Source organism: Protopterus annectens, chromosome 1.part2 (assembly GCF_019279795.1).
Source record: "Protopterus annectens isolate FY-2018-M chromosome 1.part2, PAN1.0, whole genome shotgun sequence".
In the NCBI taxonomy this organism is placed as follows: Eukaryota; Metazoa; Chordata; order Ceratodontiformes; family Protopteridae; genus Protopterus; species Protopterus annectens.
In genome coordinates, this window is record NC_056727.1 from 808387312 (window position 1) to 808410424 (window position 23113).

The window sequence follows — 23113 nt, forward strand, 5'->3', positions numbered from 1 at the left end:
CACAAAAGAACCTATACTGCAGGTTAAAGCCCATTCCACTAGGTCTATGACAACATCTGTAGCTTTCTACTCCAAGGCTTCCTATGGATGACGTTTGTGCAGTAGCCATTTGGGCTAAACTCCACACTTTTATCAATCATTACAAATTAGATGTGGTCTCCAGAGGAAGAGCTGCCTTTGGCTCAGAGGTACTCGGGAACGTTCTTCCATAAGGGCCGCCCATGTGACTCAAGGTAGTTTGGGATTCTGTCACATCAGTGATGAATGGAAAGAAGATTAACAACGATCTGTGTTCTTCATCTTTTTTCATTCATCACTTCCCACCCTCCTTCCCCCTCCAAAGGCTCCTGGGCATTTGCGCAGAATGGGCCACTGCTTTTTCTAGTTTATCATGGGCAAACTCAATCTGAGAACAGGGAGAAGGGCATTGTGGGTAGAAGCATAGCTCGAGAGGTTTTGGTTGGCACAAGCTTGGTAATGTGCCGACTTGGTTCCGAGGGCTCAGAACCGAACCCATCAGTGATGAATGAAAGAAGATGAACAACACATATGGAATATTATGGTAAGATGTAAGGTTTGTTTTTTTTTTGGGTTTTTTTGTATCATTTTGGAATGTTGCTTTCTATGTACAGGGAGCAAACAAGCTGTTGGCTGTAGTTTAGGAAAATCCTTTTTGAATATGTTAAAAAGTAAATGCAGTTCTTACTTTGACATTGAACAGAAAGGGCAAGTCATTGTGGTTTGCATGTTATGATGTGAAACGATTCTTTAGTTATGTTCTGTCTAATTTTATAGTGCGGTTATATTTTTCTGTTTTCTTTTTAACTACTAGGTCCAAAAGAAGCAGAAGAATTTCAGTTGGAAGTAAGTGGGCTAATGAATGAAATGAACTGCCCCTACTCTGTTCTTGTAAGTGGAGATGTGACAAAACGCCTCCTGAACAAGACTAACTCGCTGCTACTACTCAGTAAGTTTCAACTTGATGTACTTCACATTCCATTTTAAATGCTAATTGTGTGTAGGTGTGCTTTTTATATTGCTGCATCAGAGACTGAGTTTGTATATTTGTTTGTGATATTTCTTAGTGGTAACAGGATATAAGTAGTCTAAAGGATTGTGCCACAAAGGAGAGAGGTGCAGACAGCTGTTCTGATGCATGCCTTAAGCTACATTGATGTATTGCTTTGATATTTTAGTCAGTTTTTTCCTGTAGTACTGATAAATAAGATGTGATCTGATGTCAATCTTCACCTTATCCTTGACTGTGGTTTTGGTTCCGAACCTCGTAACTGACTGTGCTGTTATTCCAGCTCGTACTTCCAAAAACTCTTTAGCTAAGCTCTACCCATGATGCTCCTCACAAGATACCGTAGATCTCGTTTGCTGCTGCTTAGTACCAGATGCGTTCTCGCCTCTGAGCTCTCAAGTGACAGCTAATATTTCTAAAACTGTAAGTTTTTTTTATACCGTTCTTCATTTATCGTTGTTACCTTTCCATTTTCAACTACTCGCTTCTCTGTTGTATAGCTTGTCTTGTGTGCATGCAGCCCTTTAATCTACCATTTCGGGAGTTTCTTCATACCATTGTTGGTACCTTTCACTTTACCCTTACTGGTATTTCTTAAGTACCATTGTTGGTACTACATGTGTGTGCCTGTTTGTGTCTGTGTGTGTCTGACTGACCTTTATCATGGCAGAAAAAACAGTTAAAGGAACTTCTACCTTCAAAAGGTGTCAGAAATGCGATAGAAAGCTTCCTAACTCAGACAGGCAGAAACTGTGTTTATTGTTTAGGGGTAGTACATTTGCAGTAAGACTGTGCCATTTGTTAGTTTTAGCCATAGGGCACTAGTCGACTGCAGAAATAAACTTATCCTTAAAGGACTTCTAAAAGCAGATTTTGACAAGGCCTTATCTGGTTCTAGAACAGAAGCAAGTTCACCATCTTATTTATTTTCTAGCAAGCAGGAGAAGAGTAAGAAACAAAGTCAGTCAGTTCCAAATTTCTCTTTGGAACCACCAGTTAAAATGGCCAAAGCTCCCATGGTTCCTAGAATTTCCTTGGAACCGGTGGGTCAAGTGACTCGATCTTCTGTGCCGTTGATGCCAGTTTCTGCACTGACTACTTTGGCACTGATGACAGCTACGGACTCTTCCTCTTCGATGCCGACCAAACCCCTGGAACCAAAATTTTTCTTTTAAGCAATTACCAGGTACTCACCCACAATGGACTCCTTTTTGGGTCGTCGTCCCAGTCCATTTCTGGAGAAACGTCCACCCAGATCACCTTCAGTTTCTTCTGTCCAATCCAGCAAGAGTTTAACAGAATCCAGTATGTAACCCATCTACTACTACTTAGTTTTATCCTATTTAACCTACCTCACCAAACCCTTTAACACTGTTCACTCCCCCCACTTTCACACAACCAGTTCAATCCCTAATCAACACCAGCACTCTTCTACCTTCATAAGCCCTCATCTATACTTCTGCAACCTCTCCCTACTCTTCCCCTTCAAACTATTTACCACCTACAAGTTTATTACTCTAACCCTAACTAGCACTACTTAAACAAAACATGCAACCTTCAAACTATACACAAAACATTTCCAATCGCCTCTATTTTCATCTTCACCAACTTATCACCACCCTTCTCTCCAGTGATATACACCCCAACCCTGGTCCCTCTCCCATCAACTCCTCAACCACCCCCTCTTACACCCCTTCATCTGTAAAAACCCTCTCCTTCTCAGTATTAAATGCTCAAAGTATATGTAAAAAAATACCCAGCCTTCCTGCCTGGCTTCTCCATAACCATCCTGACATATTGTCAATCTCTGAAACATGGCTAAAACCCTCCATAAAAGATTCTAAAATAACTCCTCCCAACTATAATATCATCAAGAAAGACGGAACCCATAAAAAAGGAGGTGGAGTTGCTCTACTCTATTCCTCCTTCCTTTCAGATACTTCATATTCTAAGCCTATTTCCCAATTTGCCAACGCCAAATTACTTCTAGCCCTACTCCACCTAAGCAAGCATAAAACCATATGCTTAGCCTCCCTCTGCATCCCTCCTGGTGACAATATACCTATTCTCGAAGACATACTCTCTTGGCTGTCTACCAACATTACAAATGAGACTTTTATCCTAGGCGATGTTAATATTAACTGGTCCTCTGTCCAATGCTCCCCAAACCCCCTTAAATATAAACCTCTACAACTTCCATCAGCTCATCAACTCCATAACCAGGCCATCAAAGGACTATTCCTCCGGAAGCACCTTTGACTGGATTCTGGTATCACACCCACACCTTATCTCCAGTAGTGGTACCCTCCCTGACTCTTTCAGTGACCACTTTCGCTCACAGTCACTCTCCCTCCCTACAACTGCCACATGCCACCATCTCTGTACGCTCCTTAAACTTCAACCCCAACACCTTCTCTGACTTACTTAAACAATTCAACTGGAGTCCTCTAAATGCTCTTCCCCTAGAGTCCTCTAAATACTCTACTCTTCCCCTAGATGAAGCTGTCATTTATTTTATACAACATTTCTAAACCTATTAGACTCCTTGGCCCCCCTGAGAACTAAAAGAATTAAGAGCAAAACCATCCCCTGGCTAACCAAAGATACCTTAGCTGTCATGCGCCCCCATGATAAAGCCTTGAAGAACCACTATGAAAACAAAACCCCAGCCACCCTAAATGAATACAAAATACTCCATAAGAGTTATAAAACTCATCACTTCTGACTGCAAATCCTACTATATCACCCTCCAAAACAATCACAAGACTAACCCAAAAAATGTCTGGGATAGTATCTCCCCCCTCTTCAACCCTGGCAGAAAGGAAAATCCACACCCTGATCATAATGCTTCTGATACCGACCTAGCCTCCCAATTTAACAGCTTTTTCATAGACTCCATAACCAAATTACCATCATCCTTCACAAATAACGCCACTCATCCAGCTACAATTCCCACTATCCCCCCCTCCTCAGGTACTTGCACCTCCCACCTTCCTCTCTTCTATCTCAAACCCATCCCATATAAAAAACACTCCTCCTAAAATTAAAACCATGCTCTAATGCCCCTGATAATACCTTTTCCTCCTCCTTAAAGCAGCTGCTGAAGCCATTGCCTTCCCCATCTGTATTCTTATAAACCGGTCAATCCAAGAAAGCTATGTACCCCAAATTTGGAAAAATTATTCCCCTCCACAAAGGTGGAAACAATAATAACATCTCCAACTTTAGACCTAACGCCATCTTATCTCCCACCTCTAAACTACTTGAAAAATGTATCCACATACAATTATTACCCTACCTCATCGACAATTACTTACTAACCCCCACACAACATGGATTCAGACCTGATCACAGCACTACTACTGCACTACTCTCCTTCTTCGAAACCGTGAATAAAGCCCGTGACTCCAGCTGTATTGTTTCCACCCTCCTCTTGGACCTTTCTAAGGCTTTCAATACCATCTCCTACTCCCTCCTTCTAACCAAACTCTCTAATCTACACCTTTCACCCACTTCTATCAACTGGTTTACCAGTTACCTTTCCAACAGGCAACAATCTGTCAAATGGAAGAAATCCACTTCCTCATTCCTCAACACTGTCACTGGTGTACCCCAGGGATGTTCATAGTGTTACCCTGCCGCAGTCATCAAACTTGGGTTATCCTGCTGTCAGGCGGTCTTGCAGTCGGCCTGAGTTCCAAAGTCTTGGTCCGGCGTCGGTTGCTGTCGCTTCTTCCCTGACGTCAGAGCACCAGGGGTATAGAAGAGGCATCCGATGCCATTTTCTTCAGTCTTTCTTGCCGTGCGGTGCCCGAAGCAGAAGCAGTTCGCAAGTGCCGGTCGGCCGACACCTGAGATTTTCAATTCGAATTTCAGTCCGAAGTCTTCAATAAAGCTAAGTACCCCGTTGGGGAACCTTTTCTTGCCTCAGTCCGATGTCAGAAAAAGTCAACAATTGCATTTCTTGTGGGAAGCAAATGCCTCATAAGGACTTCCATTCCTATTGTATTCCTTGCCTAGGCCCAGACCACGACATCTCAGGTTGTCTGTTTTGTGCTAGGTTTAATAAACAAACTATCAAACGCCGTTTTTGACTTCGTGCAACATTACTTTGGTAGGAAATTTAATTATATCATGCCGTCGGAGCAGCCGACGACCGGCATGCATAAAAAACCACAAGGGTAAGGACAGGCAGCCTAGGAACAAGCCAGACTCCGAGGCCTTGGCTGGGCCTGTCGCCGGTTCTCCAGTTTTCAGTGAGGTGCCTACGCAGCCCCTGACAACCGCAGAACTGGAACCCCAGCCAGCTGCGGATTCTCAAACTGAGTCTACTAGGCCGACGCAGCCATCTTCATTAGACTCTTCCGACACCGGAGCAAAAGTAGACCCCAGTGCAGTGGAAACACCTTCGGTTGCAGAAGGTGTCTTCAGACCGACTACACTCGCCATTAAATCTTATGCTAAGCTTAAAACTCATTAAAACCAAAGAATACTGTACATCAGTCTACAGTTCAAGGCCCCATGCCTAAGAAACAGATGCTTAAGATGGCTGAAGATTTGATTACCCTAATCAGGGGTTCCCATCCCCCTCCTGATAAAAGACCAAGACAAGAGGAGGATTATGCTTCCTCTGACCAGGTTTCAATTTCCTCAGATTCTTCTGAGGAACAGGATTACACTTTTCCACCTTATGAAGACTCTGATGCTGAAGACTCTATTCCCTCAGCATCTCCCACTGAAGACTACTCCTTTGGGGAAACTTTACATACCATGAGGGAACATTTCCACTGGGAAGGCCAGAACTACTCTGATTCTAAGAAAAGGCTCCGAGAGTTCCTTTTACTACCCCAGCACAGACCTCTTGCTATCCCTCCAGTTTTGGATATTGTGGATGATGTTTACTTGGAGTCTAGTCTAAATCCAGACTCTCTACCTCATGCTCCAGCCAAACCAGACCGATACTACAGAGTACCTGACTCACACAAATTCCTTTATAAAAGCCCTGTGGCTGACCCAGAAACAATTTCCCAGGGCCCTAAGGGAGCTAAAGCTTCTATGGCTAAAAATCCTGTGCCCTCTGAAAGGGATTCCAGAGCCCTAGATAGATGGGGAAAGAAAATATACACCTCAGCAACTCTGGCTATGAGAGCATTAAATTGTCAGTTTCATATGCTGAAATATCCGCAATTCCTAATGTCTCAATTAAAACAAAAAATGAGCACACATACTGACCAGTCTGAATTCAAGGAAATGCAGGATCTGTTGCATGCAGCTGAACAAGTGGGCAAACATACTTTACAATGTGGATTTGATTCATTGGAAGCTTCCTGTAGAGCAGCTGTTACTGGCTCTGTCATACGTAGACATGCTTGGTTAAAAGAACAAACCCTTCCTGATCATGTTAAAGCAAAATTATTGGATGTACCTTTATAGGAGGATGTATTATTTGGTGACAAAGCAGAAGAGGTTTTAAAGAAAATTGAGGATAAGGCAAAGTCTATGCAGACGGTCAAGGATTTTTTGCAGGTACAACCCCCCTCGTTTCAGCAGAAATTGGCCAACAAAAAAATGGTCCTTTCCAGCTTCTGACAATTCAGAGAGGCAAATACAGACGCCCAAGGGGCAGAGGTCAGTCACAAGGCCCTTACAAACCTCGCCAGTGGGGTACTGCTAGCAATTCTCTCCTGGCAGCTCCCTTGAGAGGAAAATTTGAATTTTTTGCAGACAACTGGCACATCATCACAAAAGACAAATGGGTTCTAGACATTGTCTCTCAAGGATACAGATTCCACTTTCATACCTTACCAAGGATAAAAGGAATGCCAAACCTGCCACCAAATCAATGGGCAGAGGCACAAAAACAAATTACAGCTCTCATGGACATGAGAGCCATTCAACTGGTACCTACACATGAGCAAGGACAAGGATTTTACTCAAGACTCTCTCCAGTCTCAAGAAAGGACAACACATGGAGACCCATTCTGGATCTTTCAGTTCTGAACACCTATCTGCAAGTACCAAAATTCAAGATGCTAACACTACAGCAGCTTCTTCCCATGCTGGGCAAGAATGCTTGGCTAGTAACGTTGGACCTCAAGGAGGCATACCTGCATGTCCCTATCAGACAAAATTGCAGAAGATACCTCCGCTTCATTGCAGGTTCAACGCATTATCAATTCTCTGCACTGCCCTTCGGCTTATCTACTGCGCCCTGGGTCTTCACAAAATGCCTGGCACCAGTGATTGCATACTGCAGACAGCGGAATTCAAATATACCCATACCTGGACGACTGCCTTGTTCAAGCAGAAAGCAAGGACATTCTTTTAAAGCATCTGGCATTTGTCAAACACCTTCTAAGTTGCCTAGGGTACACCGTAAACGAAAAGAAATCAAAACTAATGCCCTCACAAAACATAATATTCCTGGGTGCCAGCTTGAATACAACGGCCCAGATGGCTTATCTCATGCCAGATAAGAAACAACAGCTGACTCAGTATTTCAAAATAATGGCAACAAAGACCCAACTCCCTGCAAGAAAAATTCTGCAGGCCTTGGGATTCATGGCATCTTGCATACTACTAGTACCATTTGCAAAACTGCATATAAGGAAATTACAATAGTACCTGAAAAGCGTATGGACTCAGCACAGCCACAGCTTGGAAACAGTACCACTCATTGCCTGCCTTCAACAGGAGTTTCTATGGTGGGCACAGGCATGTCACCTCAACAAGGGTCAGCCTTTCACCTTACCCACAGCCAGGCAAACTATGACAACAGATGCATCGGACTATGCTTGGGGAGCACACATGGCAGGACAGTGCATTCAGGGCAAATGGACTACAGATCAGAGGCATCTGCATATCATTTAAAAGGAAATGCTAGCAGTACAGAATGCCCTAACCGCTTTCAAGAACCTCTTACACCCAGGACAGCTAATAATAAAGATGAACAATACCACAGTAATGTGGTACATAAGCAAGGGGACACACATTCCTACCCTCTATGCAGGCAAGCAATGACCTTGTGGAACACTGCACTGTTTTACCAGGTTCAGTTACAAGCACAATTCCTGCCAGGAAAGAAAAACACATTGGCAGATGACCTAAGCAGAAACATCATGGATCCACACGAGTGGAAATTAGATCCACAAGTATTTGCAATGATAGCTCAAAAATGGGGACGCCCAGACATAGATCTGTTTGCAAGCCCCCCAAAACTACCAACTTCAAAAATTTTGCACAAGGACATTCCATCCACAAACTTGGAAAGTGGACGCCTTCTCATTCAGTTGGAAAACATTAACAGTGTATGCCTTTCCTCCACTGCCTCTTCTAGCAAAGGTAATGCTGAAAGTCAGATTAGAGAGGCCACAAATGATACTCATTGCACCAGACTGGTCACGCCTGCATTGGTATGTAATTTTAAGGAACATGGCCCACGGCCCACCATGGATTTTACCACAAATTCCTCACCTGCTCACCCAGCGAGACAATCAGATTCTACACAGCCATCTCAAGACTTTAAACCTGGCTGCATGGCAAATTACCTAAACAACCAGCCAACACCTCTATCCAAAGCAGTTATGGATGTCATTCTGGAGGCCAGGAGACCCAGCACCAGGAAAACCTATTCAGACAAATGGAGAAGATTTTGCGCCTGGAACCAGGCTAAAGGCCAAAATCCCCTTGATCCAAACATTCCTCAGATTCTACAATATTTAACTGAGATGTTGCACAAAGGTCTTTCCTTTTCATCTATTAAGATCCATGCCTCGGCAGTTTCAGCTCATTACAACACAGATCCTCCTTTATTCTCACATCCACTCCTAAGACAGTACCTCAGAGGGGGCTAAGAACATAAGACAGCCAAGGAGAGCACCAACACCTACTTGGGATCTCAACTTTGTTCTGGAAAAGTTTACACTGCCGCCCTTTGAACCAGCTTTTTCAGCTGATTTAAAATTTCTTTCATGGAAAACTGCCCCGCTACTTGCAATAACCTCAGCTAGCAGAGTCTCAGAGCTACAGGCACTAATGGCAGTGGAGCCTTTCCTCATTTTTCATTAAGACAGAGTCTCTCTACGAACTAACCCTTCCTTTGTGCCAAAGGTGGTATCCAGTGTGGCCCTAAACCAAACCATTCATTTGCCCACCTTTTTCCCAAATCCCCAGAACAAAGGAGAAAGACTCCTGCACTCATTGGACATTCACTATATTCTAAGACTAGAGCTGGTTTTGCCACTGCAGTTTTGCAGGGCCTACTAGCTCCTAACCCTGTTTAACTCCACCTCCCATACTTCGCTTTGGGATTCAACCCAAGTGTGATGACTGCAGCAGGGTAACACAATGAACATAGTACAGATGTTCTTCATCTCACATTGCTGCAGTCCTTACACTTGGGTAGTCCGCTGTCCTCGGTCGGCCCGAATATCAAAGTATAAGGCTGACGTCGGTCAAGGCGCATTTGACTGACATCAGGACGTCAGGGTACAAATGCGCATGACCGACGCCATATCTTCAGTCTTTTTTGCCGCATGGTCCGATGCAGAAGCAGTATTGCAAGTGCCGGTTGGCGTTCTGAAATTTTTCGCTGGAGTTTCAGACCGAGTCAAAGTTGGCTAAGTACCCGTTGGGGAATATTTTAGTTTTTCTTGCCTCAGTGGTTTACCGGATGTCAGAAAAAGTGAATAATTGTATTTCTTGTGGGAAACAGATACCGCATAGAGACTATCATACTTTGTGTATTCCTTGTTTAGGGCCTGAGCACGACGTTGTTGGGTGTCGCTCTTGTGCTAGATTTAATAAGCGCACTATAAAGAGGAGATTAGATTGTGCCAGGTTAGTCTTTGGGAAGCGGTGCAATTATAAAATGCCGCCGGATGCTCCGGCGCTTCTTCAAAAGCGCAAGGACAAAGCAGTGAAGCCTAGGCTAGAAGAACCGTCCGCACGGACGCCGGTTCTTAGAGGTGTCGGTGGAGCCGGTGGTTCCACCGGAGGTTTCTTTGGGATCCCAGGGAGAGACCTTGTTATTGCAGGATGTGGCCTCTCAGGAGGCAGGCCAGGGTGATGGGGCTTCTCAGGTTACTATACTCCCCTCCCTGCCTAGGGTGGTTAGGCCCTCTCCTTCTGTTTCCAAGGCTTCTCCTAGAGGCAGGCCAGGTTTAGCTTCAGTTGGGGTCACCCCTAGTTCTTCTGGAACTGTGCCCAAGAAGCATATGCTTAAAATGGCAGAAGATTTGATTACTCTGATTAGGGTTCTTTGCCCCTCCTGATAAGAGACCTAGGGTGGAGCCTGAGCTAGGGAGTTTTGAGCAGGCTTGGATGTTTCAGAGTCTTCGCTGAAGACTTGCAGGAGTACTCTCCTTATTCTGATTCTGATGTGGATGATTCTACTCCTTCTGCTTCTCCTCCTGAGGATTTTTCTTTTTCAGAAACTCTTCATTCCATGAGGGAGCATTTTAAGTGGGAAGGTCAGGACTTCTCTGATTCCAGGAAAAGGCTTAGGGAATTTTGTATTTACCCCAACATAGGCCTTTGGCTATACCTCCTGTTTTGGATGTAGTGGAAGATGTTTTTACAGAGGCTTCTCTTAATCCTGATTCTTTGCCTCCTGCTCCTGTTAAACCGGATAGGTATTACAGGGTGCCTGAAGTTCATAAGTATCTTTTAAGAGTCCGAGGGCAGACCCAGAAACTGTTAGCCAGGGGCCTAAAGTTGTTAAGGCTTCTGTTGTCAAGAATCGGGTTCCTGCAGATAAAGAAGCCAGGGCCTTGGATAGATGGGGAAAGAAAGTTTATACTTCTTCCACTCTAGCTATGAGGGCTTTGAATTGCCAGTTTCACATGTTAAAATACCAAAACTATCTCCTTTCACAGTTGAAGTCTAAGGTTGATGCTCTGGCGGAAGGTATTGATTGTAAAGAGTTACAAGATTTAGTACATGTTTCTGAACAGGTGGGTAAGCATTCTTTGCAATGTGGTTTTGATGCTGTACAGGCCTCGTCTAGGGTGGCTGCCACTGGGTCAGTTCTTCGCAGGCACGCCTGGCTGAGGGATCAAAATTTATCTGACCATGTTAAAACAAGGATTTTAGATGCTCCTTTACAATCTGATGTGTTGTTTGGTTCTCCTGTTGAGGCAGTTTTAAAGAAAATGGAAGACAAGGCTAAGTCTATGCAGACTGTTAAAGATTTTTGCAGGTTCAGCCTCCAAAGTTTAGTAGAAATTGGCCTGCTAAAGGGTGGACGATCCTTCTTATGATTCCCAGTCTAGGGGTAGATCTAGACGTGGTAGGGGCAGAGCTCAGGGCTCTTTCAGGCCTAGAACAGGGAGTTCTCCTGCACAGTCTTCAGGTGAGGGCAGGGGTCAGTCCTTTCGTAAACAGACCCAATGACCTACCTTTTCAGCTGCCAGAGCCTTCTCGCCTGGCAGCACCTTTGGGAGGAAGGTTGGCACTTTTCAAAGAAAATTGGAGTTTAATTACCCAAGACAGATGGGTATTGGATATCATACACCAAGGTTACAGGTTTTATTTCCATACCTTGCCTCCTTTCAGAGGCATGCCAGACGTTCCTCCTCAACAAAGAATAGAGGCTCACAAGCAAATTTCTCTGTTACTTCAACTAGGGGCCATACAGCCGGTCCCTATGCCAGAAGTGGGCCTAGGATTTTATTCTCGCCTGTTCCTAGTACCAAAGAAGGGGAACACGTGGAGACCAATTTTGGATTTATCTATCCTCAGCACTTATCTGGACATTCCCAAGTTCAAAATGTTGACGTTACAACAGCTTTTACCTCTGCTGGGCAAAGATCATTGGATGGTAACTTTGGATCTCAAGGAGGCTTACCTTCATGTTCCTATCAGACTAAGTTGCAGGAAATATCTGCGTTTTCGAGCTGGGACTTCTCACTATCAGTTCTCTGCATTGCCCTTTGGCTTATCTACTGCGCCCAGAGTGTTCACGAAAGTTCTGGCTCCAGTGATAGCTTTCTTCAGGCTAAAAGGAATACAGATCTATCCTTATTTGGACGACTGCCTGATTCTGGCTCAAGGAAGGGAAGAGCTTCTTCATCATTTGGAATATGTGATAGCAGTGCTAAGATGCCTGGGGTATTCTGTGAACGAAATAAAGTCCAGTCTAGTACCCTCTCAGGACATGTGCTTTCTGGGTGTAAGACTGAATACAGCATCCCAGATGGCCTTTTTAACCCCGGACAAACAAAAGAGTCTTTCCCTTTACTTCCATCAACTATCTCATCAGTCCAGGCTGACTGCAAGGACAGTCCTTCAAGCCTTAGGGTTCATGGCATCTTGTATTCTGGTGCTTCCCAATGCCAAACTGCATATGAGGAAGCTGCAGTGGTATCTCAAAAGTGTATGGACACAGCACTGCCAGGATCTGGACACTGTCATTCAAATAATACCTTGCATTCAAAAGGAATTTTTGTGGTGGGCTCAGGAATGTCACCTAAACAAGGGACTCTCTGTGACCCGCCAGAGGCGAGTCAGATTTTAACGACAGATGCCTCAGACAAAGCTTGGGGAGCTCATCTAAATGGAAAGTGGATACAAGACAAGTGGCCTGCCAGACTACAACATCTACATATCAACCTGAAGGAGATGTTAGCAGTCCAGTTTGCATTAATAGCTTTCAAGGATTTACTTCTTCCAGGGCAGGTGTTGATTCTAACAGACAACACAACTGTCATGTGGTACATCAACAAGCAAGGGGAACATTCTTATCCTCTATGCAGGCAAGCAATGATTTTGTGGGAGACTGCTCTCAGTTTACAGCTCAATCTTCAGGCAAGGTTTCTGCCAGGAGCACAGAACTCCTTAGCAGATGTGTTGAGCAGACAATTATGGATCCCCACGAGTGGAAATTGGATCCTCATGTATTTCAGGAATTGACAGTGTCATGGGGAACTCCAGACATAGATCTGTTCGCTTATCCACTAAACCATCAGCTGCCAAAGTTTTGCACAAAAAGGTTTCATCCCACAGCTTGGAAAGTGGATGCTCTTTCTTTCAATTGGAGCAATCTTCATGTGTATGCCTTTCCACCTCTGCCTCTCCTCCCAAAGGTACTTCTAAAGGTCAGACAGGACAAGCCAAGGATGATTTTAATAGCTCCAGATTGGCCTCGACAGCACTGGTACCCATTACTGAGAAGTCTGGTACGGAAGCCTCCATGGCCTTTGCCTTGATTCCACACCTGTTGTCACAGGAGGACAGCCATTTGCTCAATGTCAAACTTCACTCTCTTCACCTAACAGCCTGGCATATTCTGTTTTGAACCATAGAGGGTCTCAACTTCCACAACAAGTTTTGAATGTGATTTTGGAAGCTAGAAGGCCTAGTACAAGGAAAGTGTACGCAGATAAATGGAAGAGATTTTTATTTTGGAGTGCAGCAAAGGATTTTGATGTTTCTGAGCCTAATTTAAGTGTGGCTCTTCAATATCTTACTGAGTTACTGGACAAAGGTTTGTCCTTCTCTTCTATTAAGGTTCATGCTGCAGCAATTTCAGCTCACTATGAATGTGACCCTCCATTGTTTTCTCATCCTTTGTTCAAGCAGTTTCTTAGAGGGGCAAAGAATATAAGACCCCCACGTAGAGCTCCTACTCCTGCTTGGGATCTCAATTTTGTGTTGGAGAAACTTACTCTACAACCTTTTGAGTCTGCAGCTACTTCTGAGTTGAAATATTTATCATGGAAGACTGCCTTTTTGTTGGCCATTACCTCTGCAAGAAGGGTTTCTGAATTACAGGCCCTTATGGCGGTTGAGCCTTTCTTGATTTTCCATAAGGATAGGGTATCTTTGTACTAATCCTTCCTTTATGCCTAAGGTGGTTTCTAGTGTGGCTTTAAACCAAACTATTCATTTGCCTACTTTTTATGCAAATCCCCAAAATAAAGGGGAAAAGATTTTGCACACTTTAGATGTACACAGGCAGTTGCGATATTATTTGGACAGAACTAAAGGGTTCAGGCAGTCTCAGCAGTTGTTTGTTTCTTTTGCTTTGAATTCTCAGGGCAAGCCTGTGTCAAAACAAACTATTTCTAAGTGGATTGGGTTTTGTATTGCTTTCTGTTATTCCCATCATGGCAAGGAGATTCCAGCTGGGATTAGGCCTCATTCCACTAGGGCTACTGCCACTTCGACAGCATTTTTGAGGGGAGTGGCAACCAAGGATATTTTGGAGGCAGCTACTTGGAGTTCAGTGCATACTTTCTCTAGGCATTATCACCTGCCACTTTACTCTAAATCCAGGGCTGGTTTTGCCACTGCTGTTTTGCAGGGCATTTTGGCAGCTCCTGCTTCCTTGTAGTTTGGCCATCCTCCCTTGCCTCTGCTTTGGGATTCTACCCAAGTGTAAGGACTGCAGCAATGTGAGATGAAGAACATAGTACAGTTTTGTACCTACCATAAATGTAGATGTTCGAAGATCCACATTGCTGCAGTCCAATTTACCCTCCCTCCTTCCCCTCTGTCGTTAGAGGTGGTTGTGTGGGTTGGGTTGTAAATATTGTGTATATTGTATATATTGTACATATAATTAGTGGTAGGGTGGTTGGTTGTTTGCTGTCTTTTGGTTTTGACCTTTATTTTTAGGGTCTTCTGACATCTGGGGCAAGAAAAGACTGAGGATATGGCGTCGGTCATGCGCATTTGTACCCTGACGTCCTGATGTCAGTCAAATGCGCCTTGACCGACGTCAGCCTTATACTTTGATATTCGGGCCGACCGAGGACAGCGGACTACCCAAGTGTAAGGACTGCAGCAATGTGGATCTTCGAACATCTACATTTATGGTAGGTACAAAACTGTACTTTTTGTACCTACCATAAATGTAGATGTTAGAGTGTTCACCCTGCTGCAATCCAGGTTACCCTCCCTCCATCCCCTCTGAACTAGCTGAACTTATCTATACCACTCTATCGTATACAACTTCTGTGGTGTATTTGCTTGTGCCTAAAGGTATTGTTTTATTTTTATCTAGCTATAATATGATTGATATATATGTGTATATATATATATATATATATATATATATATATATATATATATATAGATATATATATATTTATATATTTATATATATATTTATATATATATATATATCTATATATAGATATATATAGATAGATATATTGCCTACCTATTGGGGGCATCTGACATCTGGGGCAAGAAAAACTGAAGAAAATGGCGTTGGATGCCTCTTATATACCTCTGGCGCTTTGACGTCGGGGAAGAAATGACAGCAACCGACGCCGGACCAAGACTTTGGAACTCAGGCTGACTGCGGGACCGCTGATGGCAGGATAACCCAAGTGTGATGACTGCAGCAGGGTGAACACTCTAACATCTACATTTATGGTAGGTACAAAACTGTACTTTCTATGTTAGGTCCCTTACTGTTCAACATTTTCATTAATGACTTCCACCACACTATGCCTAATGCTAAAATCATCCAATATGCAGACAATTCAACAATTATCTGTGCTGCTAACTCAATTACCACCCTTATAAAACAAACCCAAGATGCCTTTTCAACCATCGAACAATGGATGCTAGATAACCATCTAGCTCTCATTCCATCAAAAACCAAACTCATGATATTCACCCCATCCAAAAGCATAACTATCGACATAGTCACAACACTTCCCTTGAAATTGTTTCCAATGCTAAACTGTTAGTTCTCATCGATAATCAGCTTAAATTTGATACCCATATACAAATAAACATTAAAGAAACGCACCAGAAACGTATGTTCTATCACCATATTCGCTTACTCACCCCATCCACTAGATTCCTCCTCTCTACCACATATCTCATCCCTTCTCTCCTGTATGGTGCCCCACTCCTAACCAATCTACAATCCTCTATTAAAACAAAACTCTCCTCCTGATATAACAAAATCGCCAAATTCACCACTGGGCACAAATCCTCCTCCCATCACTGTATTGCCCTACACAAACTAAATTGGCTAGAGCTTCCCAACTACCTTATCTACACTCAGCTAACTCATGCTCATAAGCTCATTTTCAAGCCCTCCCTCTGCCCCTCCCTTGCCTCAACCTTCACTATGCACCTACCTAGCAGACCCCTAAGAACCAACACTCAGAACCTGATTGAACTCCACAAACCTGCCCGTCCAGCAGGCAAACTCTTCTCTTTTTCCCTAGCCTGTCTCTGGAACTCCCTTCCACCTCATATTCGCAGCACCTGTAGCCTCCCCACCTTTAAAACTCTGCTCCACTCACTTAACATCTCTCTGGGAATGCTCATGTTCCCATCCTGTGTAACATCTCCAGCTACTGCCTTTACCCCCATAGCCTACAATCACATCTCCCCTATGGGAACATGCATATTGTAAATAACTGCTTATGTTTAATTCATTTGTACATACCTACTCACTATTGTCTTTGACTTAACATCTATTTTAGCAATTATAGAGACTAAAAATTGTAAACTCATATGAATTGTTACATATTGTTCTGCATTGTCTTCTAATTGTATTAACATTTACTTTGGCTTACATGTATTCTTCTTGTACTTTAACAAACCGTTATTTTATATATTTTATATATTATCTATGGAGCTTTTCTCCCCAGGACTCCATTGAAAATGGGCTCATTCGGCCCAATGGACCATCCTGGCAAACAAACTTAAAATAAATATCATGAGATTGGTGGATCAGCTCCTTGCAGCAAGAGGATTACCTCCTCCTACTGTTCCTAGCAACACTGACTCTGAAACCTTGCCTACTTCCACTCCAGACTTTATTCTCCTTCAACTTCAGCTGAACCTTCGGAGCCCCCGGCTTCGACTGTTCTTGTGCAGGTCAGAGCTCCTTTCCTGACACCAATAACTTACCCTGAGTTCTTCGGGTTTGGCAAATCCAGAGACCTCCTGGGGTCGGAGCTTCATTGCCAGTTCTTGGGGGTAGAGTTAGACTCTGGTCTTTTGAAGCCATCCATGGCCCTTGGTGCTTCGGCATATGGAAGCTCGACCCTGGCTTTGGCTTCAGGGGCTGTTTCTTCTGTGCAGGGTGGGACCACGGTTTTGAAGGAGTCTGAGTTCAGGGCTCCCATCTCTCTAGGGTGGGGGGGGGGCTGCCTTCCAGGCCATGGATAGGGCCTTGTCCATTGTGGGCAATCAGTTTATGCCATCCCTGTCAGACCAAACCTCTTGCCCTTCTCAACCAGAGCTTCCCCCAGTCTCTTCCTTTGGACAGAGGGCACAAAAGACTCGGGATCAAACCACAATGGTTATATCCTTCTTGGATACCTTTCTGGAGCATCCCACCAAAGTGGTACCTGCGAAGAGAAAGTGCAAGAGGAAGCACTTGGACTCCCCCGAGGAGTCATTCACAAAAGATACTGATGTCTATGAAGGGGAAGGTTCTCTCAAGTCACCTCCTGATTCCTTCGTGGAGATCCTGAAGCAGAGGGGTGGCTGGACTTCTCTCCAGACGTTCTCAGAGGAATTGGTGTACCGGGAGGCTTTTCTTGCCCAGCCCTCTACCTCTTGGATTTCTCTGTCTGCTGACAGTCATATTAAATTGATAGCTCAGTGGGCTGGAAGTTACCTGATGCTATCAGGTCAATTTCTAAGAGACCAGACCATATGCTTTTAGCCCCTCAGGATCAGCAGCAGTGGGCCAAGGGAATTCCTGTAGATGACATGGTGATAATGGCAGCCTCCAAGAAGGAACTTGCAGAAGTCCTACTATCCATCTTCCTAATAAAGAATCTAGGACAATGGATAGATTTGGAAAGTGCATTTACGCCTCATTGACCTTCACTGTCAAGTCTTTGAATTACGTGGCACATTTTACGAGACTACAAAGAGATCTGGTTAAAGAGCTGTCAAGTGCTCTGTTAGGAGCAGTAGCTGAAGGAGTCTGAGACAAAGTGGCTTCTCAGTTCGCCACCCTTGAATCTATTTCCAACTCGTCCATGCGACTAATTGCATGTTCCACCGAAGGGATGATAGCAGGTTCAGGTGTAGCCATCAGGAGACACACCAGGATACACTTATGCGAGTTCGTGGAGCCATTTAAGTCTTCTTTCATCAATGCTCCATTTGACGGAACATCCCTATTTGGTCCCAAAGTTAGAAACTCTAGCCAGATGTGAGAAAGATGGGAAGACTCTCTCTGCCGTGGGCGTACGCTTTCCGCTCCTCAGTGGCCTTTTTCCAGGAACCAGAGAGGTGGGAGGCTGTAATTCAAGAAGTCCCAAGGGCCTTTACAAGACTCTTGTGGCAATGACTTCTCCCGGGGCAGAGGAGGAAGTAAGAATGGAAGCCACTGCAGAAGAGGCAGAGGTGGCCCACATGATCAGGATTCCCAGGGATTCTTTTCTCTTAGAATTTCTATCAGTATTCCTGAAAGGAGGCCCAATTGCCATCCTCTGGAGGCAGTCGGGGGCGATTTATCCCTACATCAATCTGCCTGGCTAAGGATAGCAGTGGACAATTGGGTGCTGAGAATTATAACCAGAGGTTACAAAATTCCTTTCTCGGGCCAACTAGAGAGTGATCAAGATCCCGGATGTTCCACCCAGTCACAAGGATGCAGCAGTCTTAGAAATTCAAAAACTGCTCAGCAAAGAGTCATCTATGCAGTCCCTCCAGACCAGATAGGGTCCAGAATTTACTCAAGATTCTTTTTAGTGCCAAAGAAGACAGAGAACTGGAGACCAATCTTGTATCTCAGTCTGCTGAACAAATCAGTTCAACAAACCAAATTTTGGATGGTCATGGTTCAGTCTATATTTCCATTCTTGAAAAAAGACAGTTGGATGTGCTCAATAGGTCTTCATGACACGTATTACCATATAACGATGGACAAACTCTCCAGAAGATTTCTACACTTCCAGCTGGGAGCCAGTCATGGTCAGTTCAGGGCACTACCCTTAGGTCTCCACAGCCTCCAGGGTGCTCAACAAATGCATGGCATAGTAGCAGTTCACCTCAGACTGCCAGGATTCAATGTGTTTCCATATCTACACGACTGGCTCCTTACCGCTCCCACCAGGCGTCTACTCATAGAGGCTCAAGACTATACTTCTCCTTTGGTCTGACTTGCGTATCACTATAAATTACAGAAAGTCCCATCTAGAACCATCTCAGCAATTGGAATTCATTGGAGCAATACTCAACATGTTCAAAGGCATTGCATCTCTTCCATAGAAAGACTTCAAAGGATAAGATCTCAAGTCTGCCAGATCATTCGCAGCAACAAAGTACCAGCAAGATGACTCTTACTAACTCTCTAGGGTCAGTGTCAGCCTCTATCATTCTAGTCCCCCTAGTGAAATATCTCATGCAAATTCTTTACTGGCTTCTAGCTTCCCAGTGGTCCATACTAAATCAACCAATGTCCCATTTGATCACTATCACCAACCGTTATTAGAAGATCTGATTTGGTGGCTTCACTCCAATACAATCTTCTTGGACCATCCTTTTGTTCCCCATAAACCTCAAACCATAGTGATGATGGACACACCTCGGATGGGGTGGGCATTATCTGAGAAAGACAGTCCAAGGCACATGGTCCCAACTGGAGGCCAGTCTGGATATCAATGTTTTAGAGATGAGGGCTATGCTCTTAGCATTGTAGGAATTTCAAACTACCCTGTCCTTGTGAATAATTGCATTTCAAACAGACAATATGTCAGTAGTTTGGTACATCAACAAGCAAGGAGGAACCAGGTCTTATTCTCTTTGTCGAGAAGCTCTTTTGGCAGTGGGCAATTTCTTCTGGCTGCTTTCTACTAGCAACACACAAACCGGGGACTTACAACATGATTGCTGACAAATTAAGCAGGATCATCCTCATGCCTCACAAATAGTCTCTCAATCTACTGGTGACAGACAAGCTCTTTCGTCACTGGGGCCTACCTTGCTGCTATCTCTTTGCATCCCCCCTGACCACAAGTGCTGCAGTTACTTTGCCCTAATCCCCTCTCAGGGGAGTCGCCGAGAAATGCTGTCCTTCATGAATTGCCCAAACCCCCCCCCCCCCCCCGGTCTGTTGTAAGCCTTTCCTCCGGTTCCTCTAATATCCCAGTTTTTAAAGAAAGCCAACATGTCAAAAAATAGAATAATTCTTATCACCCCATTCTGGCCTCAACAGGTCTGGTTTCCCTTCCTTTGGCCTCCTATACTTTGGAAGCCTTGGATACTGGACCCAGCCCCAGACCTATTGTCCCACCCGGAGGGAGTGGTTTATCCAAAACTTCATCATCTCAAGCTCACTGCATGGCATCTCCAGTTCCCATGATTGCCAGGCATTCTGCGCCCCCCCCCCCCCCCCCCGGTTCAGTGCATCATATTAGCCTAACACAAACCTTCAGTAACAAAATTGTACCTTAACAAGTGGCAAAAATTTACCAAATGGGTCGTCAGATTCTAATCTTGACACATATTCTGTGCCTGTTGATAAAGTCCTGGAATTTTTAACTTTGCTCTTTGAAGGAGGAGGAGTGTCTACCTGCACTGTTTGGGTGCATTTTGCTGCAATCTCTAACTTTCATATTGGTTTAAATGGTTCATCCTTCATGTCCTGTAAGCTTTGCAAAACGTTTTTGAAAGGAACCTTAATGCTCAGACCTTCATATAAAGAAACTTGTGCACCTTGAGATTTGAATCTAGTGCTTCGGTCTTTTATTTACTCTCCCTTCGAACCTTCTGCAAGTTTTGACTTGAAGTTTTCATCCTAGAAAGCGTTGTTCTTGATAGCTATTACCTCTTCTAGAGGATATCTGAAATAAAGGCCTTATCCTGCAAACCTCCCTATCTAATTTTTCATAAGGACAGGGTTTCCCTGTTAACAAATCCTTCCTTCCTACCAAAGGTTGTGTCCGAAACAAATATTAATCAGACTATACAACTCCGTCTTTTTTTCCCAACTTCTCGACTAAAGGGGAGTGCATCTGCAATTGCTAGATGTTCCCAGACAGTTATGTTTCTATCTTCACAGAACTAAAGAATTTAGAAAATGCAGTCAGCTGTTTTTCCTTTTCTTTAGTTACCTTGGGAAGACTGTGTCTAACGTTACTCTTGTTAAATGGCATAGAGGTTGTATCACCTTAATTTATGACAAAAAAGGAATGCATTTGTATCACCTTAATTTAGGACAAAAAAGGAATGCATCTACCAGGGACCTGTAAAAGCCCATTCAACTAGAGCACAAGCAGCTTCAGCAGATGTTCATCATGTTTCACTGTTGCAGTCATTACACGTTGCAGTCATTACACTTGGGTTATCCTGCTGGCAGGCTACCCGCAGTCGGCCTGAATTCCAAAGTCCTGGTCCGGCGTCGGTTGCTGTCGCCTCTTCCCTGATGTCAGTGCACCCGGGGTATACAAGATGCATTCGACGCCATTTTCTTCAGTCTTTCTTGCCGCGTGGTGCCCGAAGCAAAAGCAGTTTGCAAGTGCAGGTCAGCTGACTCCTGAGATTTTCATAATTGAATTTCAGATCCGAAGTCTTCAATAAAGCTAAGTACCCCATTGGGGAAACTTTTTCTTGCTCCAGACCGATGTCAGTAAAAGCTAACAATTGTATTTCTTATGGGAAGCAAATACCTCATAAGGATTTTCATTCTTACTGTATTCCTTGCCTAGGCCCTGACCACGACGTTGCTAGTTGTCGGTTTTGTGCTAGATTCAACCAACGCACTATTAAGCGTCGATTCGATTTTGCTTTACATTACTTTGGCCAAAGTTTTAACTATATAATGGCATCGGAATAACCGATGTCTGGAATCCATAAAAAGCGCAAGGACAAAGAAAAAGATGGGCATCCGAGGTCCAAAACTGACGACGAAGCCTCTTCCAGGCCGTTCGCCGGTTCTCAGTGAGGTGCTTTCGCAGCCCCTGACACCAGCTACCTCAAAGCCACAGGTTGTCTCTGACTCCCACGTGGAGACAGCTAGCCCTTTGGAAACTCAAGGTATTGGGCCTACAGAAACAATTCCCTCAGATGGGTCCGGAGCCGCTGAGCAGGCATCGGCTTCTGAGGGTGTTTTCAGACCTACACAGCTTACTATCAAGACCACTTCAGCAGCCAAGGCAAAGGCTAAAACACTTTTAAAGACAAAGAAACAAGTACAGCATTCTCCTGGACAGTCATCCATGCCAAAGAAACAGATGCTGAAAATGGCCAAGGACCTAATTACTTTGATCAGGGGTTCCCATCCCCCCCTCCTGATAAAAGGCCTAGGCAAGGCACTGACTATGACTCCTCTGACCAGGTTTCTATTTCTTCTGATTCCTCTTCAGAACAGGGATATTCTCTTCCTCCCTATGAGGACTCTGATGCTGAAGAATCTATCCCTTCAGCCTCTTCTCCTGAGGACTACTCTTTTGGGGAAACCCTGCAAACCATGAGGGAACATTTCCATTGGGAGAGCCAGGATTATTTAGAATCCAAGATAAGGCTCGGAGACTTTCTTTTATTGCCTCAGCACAGGCCTTTTGCTATCCCCCCTGTACTAAATATTGTTGATGTATTTTCTGAATCAAGTTTGACTCCTGATTCTTTACCCCCTGCTCCAGTTAAGCCAGATAGGTATTACAGGGTTCCAGATTCTCATAAATTTCTGTATAAAACCCTGCTGCTGATCCAGAAACTATTTCTCAGGATCCCAAAGGGGTCAAGGCTTCCACTGCAAAAAACCCTGTTCCCTCTGATAGGGATTCTAGAGCACTGGACAGATGGGGGAACAAAGTTTACACCTCTGCTACTTTAGCTGTAAGGGCTAAGGGCTTTAAACTGCCAGTTTCACATGCTTAAATATCAACAATACCTGATGTCTTTGCTAAAACAGAAAATGCTTACAAGCTCTGAATGTCCTGAGAACAAGGAAGTGCAGGATTTACTGCATGCAGCTGAACAAGTGGGAAGGCATACTTTGCAATGTGGTTTCGATTCATTAGAGGCATCTTGCAGAGCCGCAGTTACAGGTTCTGTGATTTGAAGACATGCTTGGTTAAAAGAACAGAATTTACCTGATCATGATAAAGCAAAATTATTGGATGCTCCATTACAGCATGATACTTTGTTTGT

General features: G+C 44.1%; 1 protein-coding gene across 1 annotated transcript in view; it reads left to right on the forward strand.

Annotated features, from left to right (window-relative positions):
* Positions 1-23113, forward strand: part of LOC122791266 (protein FAM98A-like) — a gene marked incomplete at its 5' end in the record, with an annotated part of 841249 nt that overhangs the window by 162874 nt on the left and 655262 nt on the right. The window contains 1 exon segment of the mRNA XM_044058940.1: positions 833-967. Within this exon segment, the coding sequence (XP_043914875.1) occupies positions 833-967 (135 nt within the window).